The following is a 16,052-nucleotide window of genomic DNA, read 5'->3' as shown; positions in this document are numbered from 1 at the left end:
TTTGACTCATTCCAACAGAGTGCATAATAGCAACGGAAAACTTTTAAAGTCAAAAATCCGTTTAGCAAAATCCCAGAGGACATGGTCTTCAGAACTATCTTCTTTTGAATTCAAAATCCGAGCTTATCGATATCCAACCTGGTTCAACATCTCTATATAAAGAGCACAAGCTGCAAAGAGGGGAACAAAAGATAACAAATAGAGAGAGGTAAGGAAACAGAGAAAGAGTGTGTATTAAATTAAAGAGAGGAAAGAGTAGGAGTGAGAAGCTATATATCTACAATGACCTCTATAGTCAGATATCTTCATACTCTTACATTCTTATATCTTCACTGGTCTTTGACAAGTTCTGTTCTTGTAGAGTTTATATTTCAAAGAGTTGAAGAATGGCTTTGCAACTCTATTCCCTCAAGCTCCATAAATTTTCCCTCAAGCTCCGTAAATATTCCCTCAAGCACCAAATACCAGAAACATATCCTCACCACCAAGCTTCAAAAATCCCCTCAAATACCACAAATGTGCCTTCACCATCTCACCAAGTTTCTGCCTTTTTCCCACAAATGAAGACCAAATTTCTGTTTTCCACAAATATCGTGACAAACATCTCGTAGAGATGATACACTATAAAATACCATTTACGACGTGTAAAGCACGCCGTAAAAGCCTTTTACAGCGTGAAAATCCACGTCGTTAAAGACCGTGTCGTAAAATGACATTTCAATTACGATGTGTATTTGTGCACTGTAATTTTTCACTGACGACACGGTTTTGCATGCCGTAGATGATCTTTAACGACACGTTTGCTCGCCGTAGAGGATCTTTACGACATGCTTTGCACGCCGTAAACTTACCATTTACGACGCACTATGCAGGCCGTAAATATCTTTCTACTTTAAAAAAATAATTTCAGTTAAAATATTTTTATTAATAGCCTGGAAACAAAACAAAATTAAGAGTATAACAAATAAAGGAAATTTTCTTAAAGTTTAATATTCACTCCAATGAAATAATCATGTCAAATTTAAGGATGCATATAAAAAAAAACATACTTGGTCCTAATCAATCTATAAAAAAACTACTTTCTGAAGAAATGATCCCAAAATATAAGCAATGAAGCCAATGACAAATACAAGTTAGCAGGTGATGTGCGGGTTTGGCTCCAGTCTCCAACTCAATCTTGTGGTAGATTGCCTTTAGGTTCCGAGCTTTACGTCTGGACTATAGTCAAGATGGTCATAAATTACTAGCAACAACATGCATATCATCTGATTATATACATAACTGTTTTGGGAGAATTACTATTTTACCCTTGTGTGTGTCTTAGCCTAATAGGTTTCCTGTTAGGAGATAGATTAGCATCTCCGTAATAGATTAGGACTCCGAATCCTACGGGATTTTGGTTTTGTAATGCCTATATATAGGCCCCCATATCATTCAATAATACACAATTATTTCATCCTGAAACACGTTACCAGTACGTTGTCCTAAAACCCTGAATTTTTAGAGCCCTAGAAAATTTTTCACTTCTCCACTGCGGGCCGCCGTCGTCTCTGGCCTCCGGCATCTTCCCGGCGGCGGCGTTCCTCGTCGGCGCAGCCCTTGCTCGCCGTCGCTGCAGCCCCCCCCCGCACGCTGCCCCTGCAACACCCCCGCACGCTACCCCTGCAACACCCCAGCATGCACGCTGCCCCTGCAGCCTCGTGCGCAGCCCCAGCATGTAGCCCCGCGCGCCGCCCCTGCAACTCCCGCACACAGCCCCTGTACGCAGCCCCTGCGACCCCTCTGCAGCCCCTGCATGCAGCCCAGCCCCGCAGGGTCTCCTCCGCATTCGCTCCGCAAAAACATCTTTTTGCCCCGCAAGTCACCGCATCAAAGCATTCAAAATTGCTCCTCCCGCATATTCATGCAAGAAACGCGAAATTCACAAACAAGGACTTCGCTCAAGAGAAGCTACTCCCGTATACTACAAACCTTCAAAGGTAAATTTTTCATAAACATTCCCACTTTTGAATGTATAGATATATTATATCGGGCGCCATTAGCCTTCTTCTTGTCTTAATTCCGGCCTTTCTTATAACGCCGATGAGACTATAGAGGGATGGCTTTCCCCTCTTGGTCAATGTTTTATGTGCGACGGTCCTGGGGGAGTCACGTTATTAATTAAAGGGAAGAAATCGATTTCGTGTGGTCGCCTGAGTGCACCGCTGTTTTGGGTGCGATCATGAGAATCGCCGATATGCATCGATTATTTTGTGACCATATACATCACAACCCTTCTAATTCCGGTTACATACTTGAATAGTTTTGATTATTTGAACCTATACAACCCTCGTTTCTTATAGAGGCGTCGTCATCACGACTGTTATTTGAATGTTTGAGTTTTCTTAAACTCATGCCTATAAACGATAATCTCAAGGTCTACATACTCATTTATTTGAGTTGAAATTCATTACTCTGAAGTAGCACTATTTGCTAACAAAAGATCCTAAAAATAAAGAATTCTATGGGACACACTTCAAGTGATTTAATGAACGTCTATGACGTTGTCTTATCAGAGTTGACCTTGATACATACTCCACATTCAAGAAACGCATGTCATTTTTGGCACCTGTATCTATTTCTTGAGGGAATTTTGGAGATGGAAAAGTAACATTCTTCCATTCTCAAGGAAGCAAACATTTTGAGCCTTAGGCTAAGGCTCCGCCCAATCCGATATGCAAGATTTTGTTGCTACGGACTTTTGATTAGTCAATCTATTTTAACTATGTCTTCTGCTTACTATTTTTCAAGTATGACATTGGCATTGCCATAATTATTGCTCGACTTTAGCTTAAGTCGTCTATTGGAATTGGAAGCTTGCTTGTATTGTATTAAATATTGGCATATTCAATAAAATTTCTCGTATTTCTTGTTTACAAGATGGACCGGTGAGAATTTTATTTGCCTTGGCTTAGAATGCATGGTCAACGTTTGCAACTCACGTGGTTTTTAAATTGGCCGCTTTTGGGTTACATGAGACCCCAATAGCACTACATTGTGATTTTGGACCTTCAAATTTGGAAAACGGACCTCGGAACGTCAAAATTGACGTCGTTTTTCCCGGTTACTGTTCCGGCGTTTCCGGAACGTTTTCCGGCGTACTCACCGCCTTCCGGTCATATTCAGGCGTTTCCAGCACCGCCACCCGGTTCCTACCGGCGTCCCCTGTCGGACCTGAAGTTCCGGTCTCCATACCGGCCAGTTCCGGCCGCCGCCGGCCGGTTTCCGGCAATCGTTGCCGCCGTTTTCCGACGAGTGTTGCAGACGATTTTTTCGTCGTTTCTCGTCATTTTTCCGGCCTATTTCCAGCAGTTTTTACTGCTACATTTTCCCAGTCCAAATTTCACCCGGTTTTGAGTTATTTTGACATGGTTTTCCGGTTAATTTTCCGGTTTTCTTCAAGTCGTTTCATAGCTCAAACGATTTTATTATTATTGGTGACCACCCTCACCAATTGGATGGTCTTTACCACCCAAATTGTTTGGTATTCAACTGCTCCAATACCATGTTTTTCCAACTCTTAAGTTGAAGAATGTAGTTCTATTGCCATGTGATACACTCGATGGGATTGCACATTTGTTTCAAACCTCCTCTTACAATATCCTATGACGTATTGTCTAGAGAAGTTCATCGCGTCGTTGACTCTTAATTTTATTTTGAGCATGTCCCGCCCTGAAATCGAGTGTCTTGCTAATTGCGTAACCACCCACATTGTCCTACAGCGCAGGTAGTTGTTTTACGGATCTCGTGCGGAGATTTTAAAGGCCATACATGCCAATGATGGATTTTCATCTTGATATTTGAGTTAAGAATGGAGAGGAATAAATCTGTCAGATTTTATTGACAGTAGCTTTTTCAAGCTTAGACAGTAGCTTTGTTAGCATGCAGACATAACTTTGCTTGCCTGCAGCAGTAGTTTTATGTAACTCAAGATTCTTTGAATCATGGGTTCGGTTTTGCTGTCTCCTCAGTTTTGACATGATCATTTTTTGGTCATTTTGAACAAGATATGATGATTCGAGTTCTTTGAAATTCACATGATCATCTATTTTTCATGTTCACGAAGCGATTGGAGGACCACCTCACCCGTGCTCTACACGGCGAGGCCGAGCCTATCCGTGCCATGCACGGTGAGGCCGAGCGTATCCGTGCCATGCATGGTGAGGCCGAGCCTGCCTATTTCGGCGGCTCCATGGCATTAAGGCCGTCGGTGGCGGCATCCCCACCTTCACAGGAGCTTGTGATGCCTCCCGTGTTTTCTAATGCCTCCATGGTAATCTCTGATGCCCATCGCTCATTTTGCAAAGCTTGTTCTTTTGCTAGATTTCAAGGAAGTCCTTATTTGCTACGGCTCCAACCGAGAACATTCCATTCTTACGAAGTATTTAAGGTGACATTAGTGGACCCTATCCAACCAAATGTGGACATTTTTCGGTATTTTTATGGTATAGGTTAAGAGCATCGACGCGTTGGTCACACGTCGCTTTGCTTTCCATAAGAAACGCTGCATTCGCTAAAGTTTTTAGCTATAATCATCATCCTAAGGGCTCACCACCTTTCCTATCCTCTCAAATCTATTTGATTGGATACCGTTGGAGAGTTCACCTCCACGACTTTGATGATTTCGTTTTGCATGTCTACTGAGATCGTCGTTGAACATATTATTCCTCATGTGCATTCCATGCACGCTCTAGCAGAGCTCGGACTTGGTTATGGGTACTAACCTGCCGAATTTTGCATGGGGATATGTAATGATGTTGCATGCAACGACACTTATTCGTTTCAGACCCACAACTCACCAAGCGTTTAGTGCATACCAGATGGTCACTGGATACGATCCCAACGTTCTTTTCACTAACGCATATTTGGTTAAGTTGTTTATGTGCCTCTATTGTAGTTATCTCAATGAGTCTACTTGAAACGATTAAGTATTCTGGTTGGTTATGATTTATGAATCACCAACACTTGTCCGCTATTTCCAATCTACAACCGTGGATCTCTATCCTGCGATTTTAGCAGACTGTCACTTTGTTGAGACATACTTCCCGTCGTTAGGGGAAATATGGAATGCTCTCATTCCGGTTTTAACGCCAGGAATTGACGTGGTGTGGCACTATGTCTCATTAAGATCCCGCACTACTCAAAGTGAGCAAAAGTGCAACGCATTATCTACCTCCAGAAAGTAAAAGATTTGATGCTCAATGACTTTACCGATATTGCGAAAGTGATGAGATCGCACATAAATTGTGTGATGTGCCGATAAGGTTGGAACTCTCAGAATATGAGAGAATTTCATATGACCTGGTCCTAGCACCGTTGGCACCATCCTTGATAGTGGGAAGGAAGCCGGCGATGGCACCATCGTACGCTGTGGTGTTGTCGGCACCCGTGGTATTGCACCACAAAACAAGGGCGGCAAACGCAAAAATGGACTAGTAAGGGTCATAGCTTCGGTCTTGGCTTCTACCTAGATGAGGGGGAGACCATTATTCTCCGGAATCAATGATTAGAGCACAAAGTGTGACGTTATTAATGCGTTTATGCCCTATTCTTAGTCTTTGTTACCTCTTATTTAGTATGTTTTAGTTTCTTTTATATGAATAAGTGTCTAGGTAGAGCTTATATCAATTATGAGTGAATTGATGATGAAATCGTGCTAAGTGTTAAGAACCCTTGTTGAGATAAGATTCCTTGTTCGAGTAGGATTCATGCTTTCGTATTTCTTTGTTTCTAACGTACTTATTCTTATTAGGAAATACCAATACATGTTTGAGAAGGAAAGCTTCCTAGTTCCACAAGGAAAAAGGAGAAGAAGATTTGCGCTTAAAAGCCCAATCAATGCAAGAATGAAAATGCTGTCAAGATTCGTAGTCTAACTTCGACGGGGTCCCCTGGATAGCTCCGATCGAGTTAGAAGATGTGCCTTATATGGATAGAAAGCTATGTGAGTCTAGTTTCTGTAGGATTTAGAATCAAATAAATATCTTATTCCTACAGAGAGATATGACTGAATCATTGCTCGGAGGTCCAGTGAGCTCGGCGGAATTATCTCAGCCATTGATTTGCTTTTGATCCAAGGGCTACGAGGGAAACTTGGGACCTTGTTTCTCCTACATATAGAGCACATATATGTATCAAAATATCCATAAATCCCTGCACCAAACAATGGCAAAGAAGGCATGCAGAAAATTACATGAGAACAAGGAAGAAAGTCAAAGAAGGCATGTAGCAAATTTAATGAGGAGAGATAAGAAAATCAAACATGGCTGCAACAATTAAGACTTTTGCTGCCTCCCTAATTCAAAGGAAGAAATTTGTGCAAAAGAAATCAGCATTAAAGAAGGAAGAAGATATGCAATTAATGCAAAAGATATGCAAACCTTATAAAAATCAGAATTCTAGCAGTGCAGATCATCCAACTTTGACGGGCTTCCCTGGACATCTCACAATAATTGAGAAAATACATGATATATGGATGAAAAGCCACGGAAGTCTAGTTGAAATTGCCAGTTGAAATCATCTTAATATCTATTTTTTAGAGAAAGTTATGGCCACAATAAGGGACAAAGGTCAGATCTGCCGAATCTAGGAAACCTCAACCAATTTGGTTTCAACTTTGTGGACTTTGTGGCCATCCTCCCTTGGGTTTCTTCCTCTATATATAGCACATCATTTCCACATAAAATGATCATCAACCTTGCTGACAAGACTTACCAAAGCTCTGCCCAAACACTTTCATTCACCAAGCATCATAGAATCCGAATTCACCACCCTTCACCATATTTTCTGTCCAAAGCTTGGGAGCCTAGGATACCATACTCTTGAAGATCTCGTGCTACCTTTGTAAGGAACCTTGTGAGGAGAATTATAAAGTGTAACTCTTTGATCTTCATGTTAAGTTTTCGGGTTTTTATGTTCTTGTTCTTGGATGATTTATGTTTAGGTTTTGTTAAAGTTATTTTTATTCTTGTCTATGAGATATTTGTAACTTTTGAATGACATCATGAATTAAGGTTTTCGATTTTTAATTCAATGATTTTAGGTTTTATGCCATGAATTTCTGTTTATTTATTTAAATGATTTTCGGTGTGTTCTTACTTACGTGTGTGTTTGATACCCGGAAGTTGACGTCGCATGTGTAATAATCCAAAGTTATAAAAGATTTTGATACTTGGGAGTTGATTAATTGTTTGTTCTTTGTCACCTTCATCTATTATTGCCTAGGTTCGGTTAGACTTGTGCATTTGAATATGTTTATCTTTTCTATGTGATTTTTGGAATTGCATGATTGTTGGTTAAGTAGGTGATATGCTTAATGAATTCAATATGCGTGGCTTTGAAGTTGCATGGTAGGATAAGTATGTTAGATTTCGAATGAGGTTGGGACTGAGTTCGAATGTGTTAAAGTGTCATTGAGTTAGGAACCTTGGGAGGAACTTAACTGCATAACCGATTCTAGGATGTATAATGAACCTTACGGCATGAACTTAATTGAGATTAGATTTCGTTACCTTTGTTCTTATGTTATTTGTTTGGTAATTGCTTATGTGTTGGTTGGTTGATCACATGTATATATTAGTTTAGGTTTATTTTATGTTTGATACGAAATATATCCCAAAATCCACAAACTCTTATGAATTCGTTGTTAAATGTTTGTGACTCTTACCCTGGATAGATCCCCGGTTTGTGAACGATACCCTCTTCCTTTATACTACTAACAATGCTTACAGGGTTAATATTGATCTCGAGTAATCGAACCGATCAATCAAAACCAGAAAGAAGCGAGATGCGTAGGCACAAGTATTTCGCCCATCATCAAGAGATATTCTCTAAACATGTGTATCAACTAAGTTTCTGTGGGACGCTACAGACTCCTTTTATTGATGTTAGAGAAGAATAGAATTCTCAGAAATTGATCGTATACAGCGCCCGCATGTGTTTAATGGATTGATGTTACGACCCGAATCTTTTACGATTCGTGGCAAGAATAGTTTAATCTTTTACTCGGAACGAGAGTCGTACTACGTGTGACGACTCTAAAAGTTGACTTTTTGATGCGTAAGTTTTCCGGGAAAACTTTCTTCGCGAAAGTCGTAGAGCTCGTCGATATGAATTCGTGGACACGTGGCACGCCTTAATCGGAGTTCGCACGGGAAAGTTATGAATCAAAAACATATTTGGGCATGTTTGGAATTTAGTATAAATAGGGGGTTAATTAGAAAAAAAAAGAAAAAAAGAAGGGCGGGGGGACGATTTCGCAGCAGCCGACCCCGACCCTGCCTCTGTCCACCGCCCGTTCTCCGCCGTCCGGCCAAAGTGGGCCGCCGCACGGGTCTCTTCTTGGAGCTTGGAGGGTCGCCGATCGATCGAGGTAGGTGGCGCCACCCCTAGCTCCGTCGTTCGGGAGCTACAACGTCGAGAAGCTACGACTGCTCTTTCATTCTTTTTTGATATATATATGAGATATATATGTTTATAACGCCGTATTTGATTTAATCGGAAAGTGTGGATTTTTATCCAGGAACGGGGTTCTCCGGATTTGTGATATTTATATTCATATTGAGATTTATACGTACGGTTGGGAACCGTACTCGTTCTAATTATTCTTATCTGGTATCCTCTCCTCTAACTTGTTAAGTTAAAGGGGGCACGATCAACGGATAAGAATGATTTTCTATCCTATTCCGGTATCCTCTCCTTTAATCTTATTAAGGAGGCACGATCAACGGAATCATATTCCATTCTATCCGGTATCCTCTCCTTAGCAACATCAAAAGTGGGCATGATCAATAGATATGAATGATACCTATTTGTGTGACTGTGTTGGTAGACTGTATTACTTTTCTGTTGATCGTCAATGTCTTACAACCTATCATCTTACTTCTTATATAGGAGGATAACCCTAAAAACCTGTTTACAATATAATCTGGATCCATCAACCCATTACATAACAATATACGATTCCCAAACCGATAAGTAGCTTGGAAACATAACATTTCCACCCGCTCAAAGAACAAGCTTGTCCTCAAGCCTAAAATTTTCATCCAGAAATTGTCCAAAAGTCAAAACAAATGACATTGTACCCTAGCTTGAAATGGAACATACTAGTGAGCTTAGCATTTTCTATTGAGGGCTGTTCATTGATGTACCTATCAACTTCATTCTCAAGTTGGTAGTACTACCATGTAATGCAGCAACAATAATGTCTATCATACATTTGAACTCACATGTGCTTAATAACACTTCTTATAAGCATTTCGGCAAACACATTCATGTAATCATCAAATAGCTTACCCTTCATTACCATTATACCACATGAATCATCCAAAAGTAAGTTCCCAGCATAACCGATGAACGCACCGTAACGTCCAATCTCATGAAGAAAGGGGTTGGAGTACTGCCTAATGATTATCACTATGGGTGTCTGGTTGAGCTTTTGGGTCATGCTAGTTGTCTCAGTACGTTATATCTACGAAGAATACAATCTTGGGACTCTGAAGTAAATGAGGTCACATATAACAACTTGCTAGCAACATGTTTCTAGTCTTATGATATAATAAGTGGCTGTCAATTGTTTGATAACATCTTGTACTCAAATTTGATTCATATGACAGTTGTGAGTGACAAACTCTCTTATCTTATGGAAGTAATCAAGCTTATCAAGGAAATGCCACTTTGGTGTGAGAAACCGGATCAAGCTTCGAAGGCAGTTGCCTCAGCTCTAGTGCATCAGTGGGAAATTTGGAGGAGACAAGGAAGATGTACTATTTTAAAATCTTTAACATCATTCAAGTAAAGAATGATTTTCTGTTTGGAGCAGAGAGATTGAAAGACTAGTTAAGAAAGTGATTTGACCGATGGTGCAAGACTGATCATGGGGTTGAGAGTTGGAGTAATTTTGCCAAACCATATTAATTATGCCCTTGATTTCCAGAGAAAGTCATTTATTCTTATTGTGCCACTAGGGACACAAAGGGTACCTTATGATCTGATCATGACATGGGAAGATGTGTGGTTTTTGTCAAGAGCAAGCATTTTTTGTGGATATGTTGAGGAGGTAACAAGGTGTTTGTTCAAGCATGCTTTTGAGTTTGACAGTCTCAAGGCTGAGCTTAAAGGGGTAATTACCAGTGACATTGTTCTATGGAAGTTTGAGACTACCAAGTACTATTGCACTGCTGCGGGAACAGTGGAGAAGTAATTTGAAGCTCTGCCCATCAACATTAGCTTGGGCAATGACTCAACTGATGAAGCAGGCACACAAGCTAGGGTATTGATTGAGTTAAATCAGGCCAATGTTTTTGTTTTTGCATGGAAACCTTTCATTTACCATCCTTTTGATCATCAACAACATGCAGATTACAGTGGGAAGGCTAAGACAAACTTACTGGATTGTGCACTTCGTAAATGACCACCTCCAGGCAAAAGTTGAAATCTATGCCCCCTTTCATGAGTATTTGCTACAACCAAATTGTATTTCCTTGATGGTAAAGACAGATGATGTAGCATCCCAGAACTATAACAGGCACATGGCAAGCTATTAAACTCCCTAAACGAAAGATTTCCCTACAAAATAAGGTCAACATCAGTTTCAATAACCTCAACTGAGAGTGAACGATGAGTAAATTGAACCCAAAAGAAATAAAAGAAAATCTTGGGATCCTAAAACAACCCAACATATGAAAATCTCTTTAGGATAGCTCACAAATTCTATAGTGCCTTCACTGTCGAATTCCAACAATCTTGGGTCATTGATATTATAGTCAATTCCAAAATAATTACGCAGTTTGCTACCGTTCCATTCATTTTTGATTAACCATTCTATACATTAGACTTGAAACAATCAATTTTTACATGGGAACGCAGAAACAAAGTGAGCTGCTTTGAAACTTCAAAACATTATCACATAAAACCTTAATTTATTCCCTAAACCTCATCCTGCTTGATCAAATTGAAGCTAAAGAACACTTTTTGCGATAAAGATAACTTAAATTAACATTCTTGCATCAACCATAAGACATTCTACAGCTAGATATACATGAATTGATTTAAATGGCAGCTTAAATCAAACAAGATAAACCCAGCTTTTCCAAACTAAGGAATCATACAGATCAACAAAAAGTATACATTATAAAAGAGAAAAAGCAAAAGCACAACTCACATTTAAGCAGAAACTGGATCCATGAAGAGCCATGATGAATATGTAATCTTGCAATAAAACACAGAATTGTATAATAGGGGAGCTATGGATAGGGTTAGGCTACAAAGGCCTCTGCCTCTATGAGAGAAAGAACATGAAGAATGAAAGTCAAGAAGGGCAATTGAAACCTGAGTAGTAGAAGATATCATTTGGGTATGTGATCTAGCCCAAAACAAAAATATGGGCCTCATTTTGGGCTCAAGAAAAGATGTCATTTTCATTCTGGAAACAAGGAGGGGTTCCAAGAAACTTCTGGGGATAACCAGAATAAAAAAAAAAACTAAAATTCAAAAATAGGTATCATCTTACTGCTTATATAGGAGGATATGTGAGATATCTTCCGCCTGGAGGGCGATGTCGCCCGGGGCGCGAGGTTACTTGTTAGTACTTTTCCGCCTGAGGGCGATGCCGCCCGGGGGGCGAGGTTACTTGTTAGTACTTTTCCACCTGAGGGCGATGCTGCCCGAGGGGCGAGGTTACTCGATAGCACTTTTCCGCCTGAGGGCGATGCCGCCCGAGGGGCGAGGTTACGTGATATCACTTTTCCGCTGGGAGGGCGATGCCGTCCGAGGGGCGAGGTTATGTGATATCACTTTTCCGCCGGGAGGGCGATGCCGTCCGAGGGGCGAGGTTACGTGATATCACTTTTCCGCCGGGAGGGCGATGCCGCCCGAGGGGCGAGGTTATGTGATATCATTTTTCCGCCTGGAGGGCGATGCCGCCTAAGAGGCGAAGATATATAGCCGGCTAGGATATGATGATTCAATACCCTCTCCATGAGCGTGACATGACGGTATTAAAAACTTGAGATTTGTTATGTATATATATTTTGGCCGGGGGCCTATTGTAGGACGTTGTCATTTAGTTGACTAGCCGGGCTAGTCGGTTTCTAGCTATCTCTAATTATTATTAGTTGACTAGCGGGGCTAGTCCAGTTGTGTATTGAGTTATTAGTTTGACTAGCGGGGCTAGTCTATTATTATTTGCCGAATGATTATTCGAGATTGAGAAATCCCCTAAATTGATTAGATAGTTCCGGGATTTTAGAATTTATTTCAGGAATGATATATTATGTTAAATGACGACTTTGGTGGTCGTAACGTGGGTTGGGAGGTTATGGTAAGAGGAGCGGAAAGCTCCACGGATCGATTGATATCTTATGTCCTAACGTCTCATAGCGAAATAGACGTTTTTATGAATGTTATAGGTTGAGAATTTTTATTGTTGATGCTTGAATTTGTCTAAATGTTGTGGAGACCGTTTGACTGGAGGAGCAGATGACTCCGGGAGTTCAGGGTGATTTTGAGATATTAGAAGTGTCGTTTTCGTGCAAGTAGGGTTGGCTACTTTCAAGGGAGACTATGCCGAAATTTTGGTAAATCTCCTTTGATAGTGGTCCCCGCACGATCTGCCTCGAAAGTAGGGTACATTTTTTGGGGCGGGTCGTGTCAATTGATCTCCCATGATTGATGATGTATTCGCTTATGCTCTTATTCCGTTGTAAAGTATCAACGATGAGCAACTTAACCGAAGTGGAAATAATCAATACAGGTTGAACTAGACTTGTTATGTTGGTCGTTGTTCGTAAGTGTAATGAGAAAGATGAAGTCATGCGATATATGCAGGACTTATGGCGCAAATTTTGTCTCATTATCCTAGTATTGACTATGATGAGTTATATTCTCTCGTTATGGACATAATTGCTTTCCGCTACTTGATCAGTAGTAGTGTCTATGAAAACTGATTTTCAGCATATGATAGTGGTCATAGAATATCTGTAAAGGGATCTTGACGCAGATATGAGAGTGCCTGAGGGACTTTAAATGCCTCCAGACCACAGAGAACTTATGTAATCAGATTGCGACGTTCGAGAGAACGTAGTACAATCGGTTGCAAGAACTCATACCCATATGTGTTCATATGAAAGCTAATTCTTGATTCTCTATTCAGTCTAAGTATAGATGATGAAGAGATTCAATGAGCAATAGATTCATATATGTAAGTGTTTTTGGGAAACTATTGCTTTCATTATGATGTGATTAACTATGCGCCTGTGCATCTGTAGAACGATAATCTGAAAACCAATAAGAGAATGCAGACACGTGTACAAATAAAATGTGATTTATTAAATATCAAGTGCGCGGTTACAATATTTGTGAACTCCTCTGATTCTATCTCTGTATATGACTTGGCTCAAGGGTGACGTGCACTTGATCTTGAGAATTTGAGTTTGATTTGGATTTGGATTTGATGAAGAACGAGCGATTTTGTAGCTTGACGATTCTTTGTGGATTTGATGATCTTCGTGGACTTGATGATTTTCGTGGATTTGAGAGACTTCGGAATTTGTCGAGAGTGATCTTGCTCAAGTGATTTCTCCTCTTCTTCTCAAGTCTCAAAATCTTCATGTTGAAAGGGATATTTATAGTGCCAAAGTTTCTATTTTGTAGAATATTTTAATGACACTAAAATAATAAATTTCTTTAATTGTATAATTAAATCAATATGTATTTTCCGATTAATTTAAAATTAGTTATTCTCATAATTAAATTAAACAGAAAATAATTGATTTAATTATAACCGTTAAGAAATTTATTAATTTAATCAAATGTCCGATTACAATTTCGAATCGTCAATGACATTCAATTTTCCGATTTAAGTCGGAATTACGTAGCTTCAATTACGATCATCCATTTATGTGCTGACACGAGTTTTATTAGGATCCGCGCCAACTTTGTTGACTTTTGGCCACGTGTGCAATTTTGTCGGGCTCTTGGTCGATTTAATTATTTAACGAAGATAATTTACTTCATTAAATTTCATGTGTCTACAAATGCCCCTACTTCAAGTCGAGCTGCAGACATGTCGTCGTCACGTGCCGGAAGCGCAGCTTGAAGTATGTACTTGATCTTGAGAATTTGTGGAGTTGCTACATGTGATCAGAAGAAACTTATGATCAGGTATACCCAGAGTTTTGCCCTCACCACGTGTCCATCAGAAAAATTTGGCACCGTGATTACTTTCGGTATTCAAAACCATTTAGAGACGCCTCTTGAATCTTCCAAATTAGCAAAGTGGTCTTTGGTTTTTTATGTTGGCTTACCACCGAAAGTATCCGACAAGAAAACATCTTCATTTTCCTCCCATGCCCACCATGTGAACCCTTCACTTTTATTCTCTTTTCCTACCTCCCTTTTTCTCCTTTATGCTTATAAATACTTGTATCCTTCTTGTCTGAAACATCACCGGTTTTGTTAGAGTCAAGCAAATACCTTTCTTTGGCCCCTATTTGTGAGCTTGCGGCATCATTCTTCCTGCCATTTAGATGACCTTCACGTGTTTTCTCACTTGTTACAGTCATTTGACATAGAGCACAACTCCATTGTTCCTCATATGGCTCCTCGGGTATCCTTCTCTCTTTTTTTTTCATGGTATATCGATGTAACTCATTAAGACCCTCTGATGGCAATAATTTCTATTTTAGTCCAGCAAGGTCTGGATTCGGTTTTGCCAGAACGATCAACCTCCCCTTGTTGAGTTCCTCCTTCTCCTTGTTTGGCTCCAGAGAACTAGCTGCCGGGGTCAACTCCTTGACCAGCTCCAGATGGCCTCTATCTGCCACCGTGAATAATGCTGTCTCCCCCAGCTCATTGACCTCATTCACTAAGATCACCCTGTAAATTCCATCATCAATGACTCGAGCATAATCAGGCAGTACTTCAATCATAGCAAGAGACTTTTGCAAGCTGAGGTACGAATCAGGAGCAGCATCAAACTCGATCTTCTCTCACTTCTCCATTTAATTTCACCGCCCTTTTCTCCAGAAATGGCCAGCGTTGAGGTTGTACCAGCAACAACATTTCAAGAGACTGAGACAAATCCAGTCGAGGTCAACAAAACAGAAGAGCCAGTGGCTGCACCACCTGCCCTGGAAACTGAAACCACCGAAGCACTAAAAGAAACAACACTAGAAGCAGAAGTGGCAGCAGAAGCAGTAGTGGAGCAACCATATGCTCCTGAGCCCGCAGCAGAAGCAGAAGCTCCAGTTGCGCCAGTTGAAGTTGAGACCAAGGTGGTGGCAATGCAAGGAATTTTAAAATGAATTACGCATCAAACTATTTTGCTTTTCAGTTGTGCAAGTGAGGGAATAAGCCAGCCAAACTCAACGTTCAAGGATGGCAACTCCTACATTATTATAATATCATCAACGCTCCTACCAACAAGCTGACAGTTACAGTGATGCAATGCACTCAATTTCAATCTTGGCATCCAATGGCAATGCTGCTACTTGAAATGTTGAGCGTGCTGGAGCTGGTGATGGAAAGTATTTAGCATATATCTTATTGAGGGAAAGAGGGAAAAGAAGAGATAAAAGGAGGGAAAGAGGGAAAAGAAGAGATAAAGGGAAAAGAAGAGACAAAAGGAAAAGGAGAGAAGAAAAGGTGGAGTAATTTTCGGGAGTGGGAGAGAAGAAAAGGTGGAGTATAATTTTCGGGAGTGGGAGAGAAGAAAAGGTGGAGCAATTTTCGGAAGTGGGGCAAGAAAGAGGGAGAAAATGAGAAAGAAGATGCTGTCTGCTACAGTACCCGTCCGCTACATTGCCGGTTCCGCTATAGTATTGGCTCAGCTCCAGTTTTTTTTTTTTTCACATTCTTATTTTGACCTTTTTTTGTAGGATTTTGAAAACAAATTTGAGAGTCACGGTTGATCTAGCCATCTGCTTTCGAACCGCGTTGATTTTCGGCGGGTTTGAAGAATGTAAACGACCTAACCGCTTAACTGCTCCCATTTCATAGACTTGACAGCAGTCAAC

At 40.4% G+C, this 16,052-nt stretch overlaps 1 protein-coding gene across 1 annotated transcript; it reads left to right on the top strand.

The window, feature by feature from the left end:
• The first annotated feature begins 15,065 nt into the window (after positions 1 to 15,065).
• LOC126788790 (uncharacterized) lies at positions 15,066 to 15,605 on the top strand. Its single transcript, XM_050514801.1, has one exon. It carries the CDS (start codon positions 15,066 to 15,068, stop codon positions 15,339 to 15,341), a length of 276 nt encoding a protein of 91 aa, XP_050370758.1. The 3' UTR covers positions 15,342 to 15,605.
• The last annotated feature ends 447 nt before the right edge of the window (positions 15,606 to 16,052 follow it).

Source organism: Argentina anserina, chromosome 3 (assembly GCF_933775445.1).
Source record: "Argentina anserina chromosome 3, drPotAnse1.1, whole genome shotgun sequence".
NCBI classification, from domain to species: Eukaryota; Viridiplantae; Streptophyta; class Magnoliopsida; order Rosales; family Rosaceae; genus Argentina; species Argentina anserina.
The sequence above is the reverse complement of the archived record's forward strand: the minus strand, read 5'-3'. Positions and strand labels throughout refer to the sequence as shown.